Source organism: Babylonia areolata, chromosome 31 (genome assembly GCF_041734735.1).
Source record: "Babylonia areolata isolate BAREFJ2019XMU chromosome 31, ASM4173473v1, whole genome shotgun sequence".
Lineage (NCBI taxonomy): Eukaryota > Metazoa > Mollusca > Gastropoda > Neogastropoda > Buccinidae > Babylonia > Babylonia areolata.
Genome location: NC_134906.1, coordinates 5,591,419 through 5,601,418, shown reverse-complemented (window position 1 = coordinate 5,601,418; position 10,000 = coordinate 5,591,419). Strand labels below are relative to the sequence as shown.

The following is a 10,000-nucleotide window of genomic DNA, read 5'->3' as shown; positions in this document are numbered from 1 at the left end:
GCATTGAAACATACATGGTCACAGCGTTGAGGTGGAAACATACATGGTTACAGCATTGAGGTGGAAACATACAGGGTTACAGCATTGAAACATACATGGTCACAGCGTTGAGGTGGAAACATACATGGTTACAGCATTGAGGTGGAAACATACATGGTTACAGCATTGAGGTGGAAACATACATGGTTACAGCATTGGAACATACATGGTTACAGCATTGAGGTGGAAACATACATGGTTACAGCATTGAAACATACATGGTTACAGCATTGAGGTGGAAACATACATGGTTACAGCATTGAGGTGGAAACATACATGGTTATAGCGTTGAGGTGGAAACATACATGGTTACAGCGTTGAAACATACATGGTTACAGCATTGAGGTGGAAACATACATGGTTACAGCATTGAAACATACATGGTTACAGCATTGAAACATACATGGTTACAGCATTGAGGTGGAAACATACATGGTTACAGCATTGAGGTGGAAACATACATGGTTACAGCATTGAAACATACATGGTTACAGCATTGAGGTGGAAACATACATGGTTACAGCGTTGAGATGGAAACATACAGGGTTACAGCATTGAGGTGGAAACATACAGGGTTACAGCACTGAAGCATACATGGTTACAGCATTGAGGTGGAAACATACATGGTTACAGCACTGAAGCATACATGGTCACAGCGTCGAGGTGGAAACATACATGGTTACAGCATTGAGGTGGAAACATACAGGGTTACAGCATTGAGGTGGAAACATACATGGTCACAGCGTTGAGGTGGAAACATACATGGTTACAGCATTGAGGTGGAAACATACAGGGTTACAGCATTGAAACATACATGGTCACAGCATTGAGGTGGAAACATACATGGAGAAATCTGTTGTGATAAAAAGAAATACAAATACATTATATACAGATCACAGCACCAAACTTTAATGACAATGTGCGTCAGACCTTGAAGTGACACAGTGACCAACCGGAAGATCTGTTGACATCCGTTTAGAAAAAGGAAACTAGGTCTGTATGGCAACGGGACAAGATCAAAATGGCCTTGCTGAAACAGTCCTCCGAGGTACTGCTGAAACGGAGGGGGTGGCGGGGGATGGGGGTGGGGGGGGGGGGGGAGGCGGAGAGGGGGGGGGGGGGTGCCGGATGCGGAAGACAGAAAATACCGATGGACTCACAACACTGCAGAACGGACACACTTGCAGAGACCCAGGCTTTGACACACAACCCACAGACCTGGAGGAACCTGGTGAACAGTTCTTCAACGTGGGGCTCCAGTGACTCTTCACAGAGTTCATGGTGACTGAAGTAGACGGAGACGAACCTCACCCATGTTGGACGAGTAAAATCAAAACGTGGCGCTATACTGACACTGTTTTAACATCGCTCTTTTGGTGGTTGTGGGTTCGAGAGTTTGTATTTTGTATTTGTATTTCATTTTATCACAACAGATTTCTCTGTGTGAAATTCGGGCTGCTCTCCCCAGGGAGAGCGCGTCGCTACACTACAGCGCCACCAATTTGTTTTGTATTTTTCCTGCGTACAGTTTTATTTGTTTTTCCCATTGAAGTGGATTTTTCTACAGAATTTGGCCAGAACAACCCGTTTGTTGCCGTGGGTTCTTTTACGTGCGCTAAGTACATGCTACACACGGGACCTCAGTTTATCGTCTCATGCGAATGACTAGCGTCCAGACCACCACTCAAGGTCCAGTGGAGGGGGAGAAAATAACGGCGGCTGGGCCGTGATTCGAACCAGCGCGCTCAGATTCTCTCTCTTCCTAAGCGTACGCGTTACCTCTAGGCCATCACTCCACTTGAGGAGTGGAGCAGTGAAGTCGCCGTTTATTGTGGAACAGCACTGGCATCCGGTCGGCATGACCAGGCTGGCGTGGAGATTGTGGAAGGAGGCTGACTCGCCGGACTTGATTCCAGAACCACTGATACCACGAAGATCGAAAGAAGACTGGTGAGAGAGCTTGCATACATACATACATACATACAGGTTGAGTTGTTGTTGTCTCGTTCGTCATTTATCAGATGGATTTCCCGTCTCCTCGACGAAGGCGTCAGTACGTCGTAGGTCCTCCAGTCCTCCGTAGAGCTTCTGGGCCGCTGGGATTGGGTCGGGCCAGGTTTTCTCTCGGAGCGCTTGGTGGAGCGGGCAGGACTGCAGCAGATGTTCTGTTGTCTGGTGCCTGTTCTGCAGGGACACTGCTCTGTGTCACCGATATGGAGTTTCATGTATAGGTGGTGTTTCAGGCGGTTGTGGCCTGTCCTGAGCCTGAAAATAGCTACCTGCTCTCGACGAGTAAGCAGGTAGTACGGGTTGAGTTGAACGACCTATTGGCGAAACACCCTCAGAGGCTGAGGTCTTGTTCTGTGGAAGGTGGTGTGGTTCGTAGCGTGGGGTCCTGGCTGTCTGTCCAGGTTGGGGGTCGATCTGGTGTCCTGAGGGACTGGGGTGGGGCTGGTCAGGGACTGGCTGTCTTTTCAGGTTGGGGGTCGATCTGGTGTGCTAGGTCCTGGCTGCTCTTCTAGGAGAGCACGCGCGACGTGGATGATTCAAGTTTGTGACATATTGGCCAATGAAATTGTTCAGCTCAGAGTTCGACCTTGACTTCAGAGTAATGTATTTCGCAATTGGTCGAGGACCAAGGTTAAGGACCATGTAGGAACTTGTACATTTTCCTTCTTAACTCTCTCCATACGAACGGCGAAAGAGACGACGTTAACAGCGTTTCACCCCAATTACCATCATCAAAATATTGCAAGCGGAAGGCTCTTATACTGAAGACGTGAATGTTGACAAAGAATACCACAATTCTGACGACGGAAGCTAAAGGTTGGGTCATTGAGACACCCACTGGACATCCGAGGGGTCTGTGTAGAGGAGAAGAGAGGACAGGCCGTACTGAATGAGTTAAAGCCATGGCGACATGATGCTGACTTTCCGGCAAACAGCGCCGTGTGCGGCAGTCAGTGTCATGAACACCGCTCAGAACCACAGGTGATTTCTTTCACGTCTTGCATCTTCGTTTTTCTACAATGGAAAACAACCCGTATCGTTAATAAATCTACGATAACTGTCTTTCTTTTGGCAGATAAAAAAATTAATTGATTTTTCAAAAGCATTTGACAAGGTGTTCAAAGTGCACAAGTGCCTGAAACAGCCGTCAACGTGTTCGATAAGAGACCAGAGATCACGGTATGCAGCCTGCATCTTATAGATCACCTCTCGAATTTTTGCAACATACATTCCTGCCTCAGTGAAGTGGTCCAGAACTTTTTTTTGTGATGGCTATATATGGAAGAGCTCTTTTCACCCTGGGGTCACGTCAAGGGGAAGCTCTTTGGTCACACATATATGTCAGTCCAGGTACCACTTCGTTGTTCTCGTCTCGTCACCGTAAAGGTTTTTTTTTTTTTTTTTTGTGTTTTTGTGTGTGTGTGTGTGTGTGTGTGTGTGTGTGTGTGTGTGCTCCAGTTCACAGATTTACCAACCGTCTGTCTGTTTAGTTCCCGAATCTGTCTCCACCCCCTACCCTTTACCACCTACCCCTCTTCCAAACCACTCACTTCTTGCAGTCTTCGTGTGTGTGTGTGTGTGTGTGTGTGTGTGTGTGTGTGTGTGTGTGTGTGTGTGTGTGTGTGTGTGTGTGTGTGTGTGTGTGTGTGTGTGTGTGTGTGTATGTGCTCCAGTTTACAGATTTACCTGACGAATCATAGTCGACACCCGACACTCAGCAATTCCCCCCTCTCCCCCCCCACCCTCCCCCGTCCTCTCAACAGTTAGTTTCTCTCCCCTCTCCTCCCCCTCCCCCCGCCCTCTTCATTCCCGTCCCTTCCGCTCAACAAAGACGTTTTGAGACATCGACAAACATTCAACCTTACCACACCCCCTTTGGTTTTTCTCTTAGTTTTCTGTCCTATCTATCTATCTATCTATCTATCTATTCTACCTGTCTACCTGCCTACCTATCTGCCTACCTATCTACCTACCTAACTATGTCTGTCTATCTATCTATCTGACTGACTTCCTTGATTAAATCTTAGTATGTGTCTGTGCTAACGGGAATGTATACTTTTTTCCATTGATTAAGAAAATCATCTTTTTGATTATTTATTTATTCATTTATTTACTCATCTATTTACTCATCTATTTATTTATGTATGTATGCATGTATGTATGTATGCATGTATTATTTTCATCTTTTTATTTTTTTAATTTGTTTCTTTGTATATCGATTCATATATTCGTCATTTACCTATTCACCTTTTTTTTTTTTTTTTTACTTTGCTTTCTCTTATCGATGTCACGTTTTCTGTGACCCTTTCTATATCTATCTATCTATCTATCTATCTATCTATGTGTTTGTCTGTTCACCCATCGCCTTGTTAGGCCTTATGGACGCTACACTTTCTGTGTGATCCCCTTTTCTCTAATACACGTCTCTCTCCCGCTACGTCCTCGCTCCTCAAAGCACCCCCCTCCCCCCAACACCCCCCCCCCCCACCCCCACCCCCCGCTTCCGATCCCAAAACCTCTCAATAAATAATCCCCTTCTGACCCCCTCCCTCACCTCCCCCCTCCTCCCCCCTACCCACGTCCTCCTCCCCTCCCCCCCCACCTCCCTTCCCCCACTGACTTGGAAAGCAGACAGGACAGGAGCAGATGCTGTGGTAAGTTTTTTTTTTTTTTTTTTTTAAAGGTTCACACCTCGTAAAGGTCACCATGCGTGACCGCGCCACTCCACTGACCTTTGCCCTCTAACACCCCCCTCCCCCCCCCAGCCCCCCCCCCCTTCCTCCCCCCCCCCCACACACCCCCCCACAAACCATCTCTTGCTTCTTCAAACTCCTTCTGTTGTAGTTTCCCTCCAGATCTGTCCTACTCACCTTCCGTCCCGCCCCCTCCTCCCCTCTGCTGTCCCACCTCTGTTCTCTCCGCCCCCATATCACCCCCCAACCCACCCCCCCTCCCCACCTCCCCACTCCTCCTCTCTTTCTCTCTCTGTGTGTGACCCCCACACCTAGAAACACACAGAAATATATTCCGAGCGTTCACACACTGTTCCCGGCACACACACACGCACACACACGCACAGACCGCGCGCGCACGCGTGCATTCATGTGCGTGAGCGAGAGCGTTGTGGGTACGTGCGCGTGCATGGGCGCACGCTTACACACATACACACACACACACACACAATTTCCAATTCTCGGAGGTGACAAAGCGTGCGGACTGAAGGATCCATAGCCATTGGAACAGTAATAATAATAATAATATTATTATTATTATTAATGGTATTTATATAGCGCTGAATCTTGTGCAGAGACAAATCAAAGCGCTTTCGCACCAGTCATTCACACGCATGGATAACTCTAAAACTGGAGAAACTGAAGACAAGGAAGAGGCAGGGAACAGGTGGGTTTTAAGACCAGACTTGAAAGAGCTGAGTGTGGAGACTTGACGAAGCGAAAGAGGAAGTTCATTCCCGGAGTTGCAAGGTCCAGAGAAAGAGAAAGAACGGCAGCCAACAGTCGAGAGCTTGAATCTGGGTATGCGTAAACAGAGTGGATCCGAAGCCGATCGTAGTAAGCGAGATGGAGTGTAGAGGTGAGGCAGCCACAGAGATAGGAAGGGGCTGATTTGTGAATACCAGAAATCCACTCTGATAGCAAGCACTCAATGCCTAACTAAGCGCGTTGGATTATGCTGCTGGAAAAAAAAGGCATATGCCTAGCAGGATGTGGTTTAAGCGAATATGGAATTGTCCGAACGCAGTGACGCCTCCTTGAGAAATAAAACTGAAACTGAAACCTGAAACTGATGGCTTGGGTTTTGGTTCGCTGAATGTTGAGCTGTTCGAGGAGGAGGGTGCTGGATGTCTGTCCGGGTGTGAGGGGGCGGTTTGGGGAAAAAAACCCCACCCCCCAAAAAAACCCCTTTCGGGGGTGCGGCTGGGCCCCCCGGGGCTTTAATTTTGATTTTTTTAGGGGGTTTTTTTCAAATTTTTTGCGGCCCAAATCCCTTTTTCCCCGCCGTTTCCCGCTCCTTTAAAAAACGGGGAAATGGCGGGGGCAAAAAAGGGGGGGTTTTTTCCCCCTTTGGGCGTTTTTCCTTCCGGGGAAAGTTTCTCCCATTTTGGGTCCAGAAAAAAACCGGCCCCGGGGGTTTTAAGGTTTCCCCTCCTTGGGCCCTGGTTGGGGGGGAAAGGGTTCCCACGGTGGGGGCGTTTTTGATCCAAAACCCCTTTTGAATGCTGCCTCTGCCTCTCCGTTGGTTTGCCCGGGGCTCCTCGGTGTTTTTTGGGAAATTTTTTTGTCCCCGGCGCCCCTTTTAAAAACCCGCTGCCTGCCGGGCTTGGTTTTTTTTTTTTTTCGGGGGGGCCTTTCGCCCCCTTTGGGAGGGGGGGGAAAAAGGGGGGGGGGGGCCCAGGGGGTGGGGGGGGGGGGGTTTTTGGGGGGTGGGGGGGGGGTGTGAGGGAAATCCAGCTGTCACGGGGTCTTCGGGGTTTCCTTTTGGGTGGGGGGCTGGGGTGGATGGGGGGGGGAGCCTACCCACTACTCCCTGCTCTCTGCTGCTGACCTACTAAACGCACACTAGATATATCCGGCGTCCACACCTCGTTCCCGACACCACACGTCTCTCACCGCAGTGCCGCGCGCTGCACGCTCATTCATTCGTGACGGAGGTTGTGGGTCGTGGCGCGTGCAGGGGACGTAACACATACCAAGTCAACACACAATTCCAATCTTCAGGTGACAATGCGTGCACAAAGGACCTGTAAAATCCAACCATGAACTGTTCCAATAATATATAAATAGAGTTTATTATTATGAGTATTTATATCCGCTGAATCTTGTGGGCAATAAAGTGGGTTTCGCCAAGTCACCACAAGGCATGGATAACTTCTAAAAATGTGGAAAAACACAAAAAATTTTTCCAAAATTTTGGTTAGCCGGGGCTGAAAGAGGGGTGGAGCCCTTGGAAAGGAAGAGGAAGCCCGGGGTTTGGGGGGCCAAGGTTGGGGGGGGGGGAGAGAAAGAGAAAAACGGCAAACTGGGGCTTGGAATCATGGTATTGCGAAACAATGGACCGGGGAAGCCACCAGTAAGGAAAAGGATGAAGGGGTGTGGCACCAAAGAAGATAGGAAGGGGCGTTTTAAACAGAACACAACCATCAACCCAACCCAACAACGCCTTTATTCTGCCTGAAAATAGGGGCCCTTGCCTCAGGATTTTGGTTAAGCGAAGGGAAGGAACCAAAAACCCCAAAAAAAATTTTACTGAAAGAAACGGGGCTTTTTTTTGTGGTGGTGTTGGGTGGAGGTGGGGTGTTGTGGGTGTGAGGGGGGGGGGGGGGGGGGGGGGGGGGGGGAGGGGGGGGAGGGGGGGGGGGGGGGAGTGGGGTGGGGGTGGGAGGGTGGGGGGATGGGAAGACACCTAGGCTGCCAAAAACAAAAAAAGGCCCAAAGGGTTTTAAAATCTGGGGGTTGGGCTGGGGGGGGGCTGGGGGGGGGGTGTGGGGTGCTCTACAAATACTGGCTATAGTTCCTCTTTTCTTTATCTCCATTATTTCATGGCGCGTTGGATTATTCATTTGCCAGGGCTTTTCTTCTTTCTTTGCGTTCTGGCTAATCCCCCCCTTTCCACTTTTTAAGAATGGCTTTTTTTGTTTTTAAAACCCAAATCTACTGTTAGGCAGATCATGTTCCCGGGGGGAATGTGGGGGAACGAGCTTTAAAACCCAATGGACTTGCCAGTGAAAAAGGGCCAAACCCAAGGTACTAGGGGGTAAAATGCCAAATTAAAAATCGTCTTCCAATTAAATTTTTCCCCCGCGGAGAGGGCGAAAAAGAGAAAGTGGGGGGAACGGACGGTGGGGGTGAAAGGGGGGGGGGGAAAGGGGCAAAAACCCCGATCGGCGTGAGGGCGTAAAATTTTAAAAGAGGGTGGTTAGGGAAGATGAAAGAAAACCCAATAGGGGTGCTGGTGATACATTAAAAAACCAATCAGTATTAAAATAACAATCAATTTAAACCCTCGTGATAGGGCCACAGTCATGCAACCCGGAGGAGAAGGAGAAGGGGTTGAACAGGTTAAATGAATAAAATTTAGTAAACAAAACCCCTCGGTCCGTTTCAAAAACAACAAAACCCAACCCCCAATAACTTCTTTCCCAAACCGAGGGGTTTAGGGCCTGCATTAAAAGATTTTGTGGAGAACGATTGAAAGAAAAATTACAATAAAAACAACAACCCAACACTTTAGGAAAAGAAACAGTGCTTTCCTCTCTCGTGGCTTTCTTCCCTCTCTTCCCTTGTGTGTGGTGGGAAACGGCTTTTTCCCCGGGTTGGTTAACAAAAATTGAAAAATTTTCCCGAAATCTTTGCGTTGAAAAATTAACTAAAAAATGGAAAAAACAGTCTTTTCCGTCGTCTTTTTTAAACAACAAAAAATTGCCCTCGGGATGGCAACAAAAAAAAGAACCTAACTTAGCCAAACTGCAATGTTAAAACCCAACACTTGGCGCAACAGATGAACAATGTAAAATCTGAATCGTGACTTTAAGATTTACAGATGAACAATGTTAAACCCGAATCGTGACGTTAGGAACAACAGATGAACAATGTCAAACCCGAATCGTGACGTTAGGAGCAACAGATGAACAATGTCAAACCCGAATCGTGACGTGAGGAGCAACAGATGAACAATGTCAAACCCGAATCGTGACGTGAGGAGTAACAGATGAACAATGTTAAACCCGAATCGTGACGTTAGGAACAACAGATGAACAATGTCAAACCCGAATCGTGACGTTAGGAACAACAGATGAACAATGTAAAACCCAAATCGTGACGTTAGGAGTAAAGAGATGAACAATGTTAAACCCGAATCGTGACGTTAGGAGCAACAGATGAACAATGTTAAACCCGAATCGTGACGTTAGGAGCAACAGATGAACAATGTTAAACCCGAATCGTGACGTTAGGAACAACAGATGAACAATGTTAAACCCGAATCGTGACGTTAGGAGTAACAGATGAACAATGTAAAACCCGAATCGTGACGTTAGGAGCAACAGATGAACAATGTCAAACCCGAATCGTGACGTTAGGAACAAACAGATGAACAATGTCAAACCCGAATCGTGACGTTAGGAGCAACAGATGAACAATGTTAAACCCGAATCGTGACGTTAGGAGTAACAGATGAACAATGTTAAACCCGAATCGTGACGTTAGGAGCCAACAGATGAACAATGTCAAACCCGAATCGTGACGTTAGGAGCCAACAGATGAACAATGTCAAACCCCGAATCGTGACGTTAGGAGCAACAGATGAACAACGTAAAACCCGAATCGTGACGTTAGGAGCCAACAGATGAACAATGTTAAACCCGAATCGTGACGTTAGGAGCCAACAGATGAACAATGTCAAACCCGCATCGTGACGTTTTATCCAGGCAGGGAGTGCTTTCAGAAAATGTAGAAAGAGTGTCAATCACACTGTCCTCCTTACCGTGACCCTCAACACGGTCACCAGTTTCAGGTTCAACGTCAAACACTCAGGCTCAGTCAAAACGCTGATATTTCTGCCCAGTTTTAATTCGTTCGCTCCATCTTCCATTTTCATTCACGCGCGCGCGCGTACACACCCCTGCCACACACACACACACAGACCTCCCTCCCCCCTCCACACGCGCGCGCGCGCGCGCACACACACACACACACACACACATTAAAACAAAACAAAACACGCCCGCGAATTTACAAACCAGTCGACCTCGTAAATCGGTAAAAAAAAAAAAAAACAAAAAAAAACGAAAAAAAAAAAAAAACGAAAAAAAAAAAAAAAGAGAAAAAGAGCGAACTTCATGCTTATTCTCCCTCACCTCCCCCCCCCGCCCCCCACCAACTCCTGCACCCAGCGGCCCACCCGTTGCGTTACCACCACCCCCCCAAAAAAAACC

At 47.9% G+C, this 10,000-nt stretch overlaps 1 protein-coding gene across 1 annotated transcript in view; it reads left to right on the top strand.

The window, feature by feature from the left end:
- The first annotated feature begins 2,959 nt into the window (after window positions 1-2,959).
- Window positions 2,960-10,000, top strand: part of LOC143275760 (LIM/homeobox protein Lhx3-like) — a 45,338-nt gene continuing 38,297 nt past the window's right edge. The window contains exon 1 of the mRNA XM_076580038.1: window positions 2,960-3,030. Within this exon, the coding sequence (XP_076436153.1) occupies window positions 2,960-3,030 (71 nt within the window). The remainder of the gene's footprint in view (window positions 3,031-10,000) is intronic.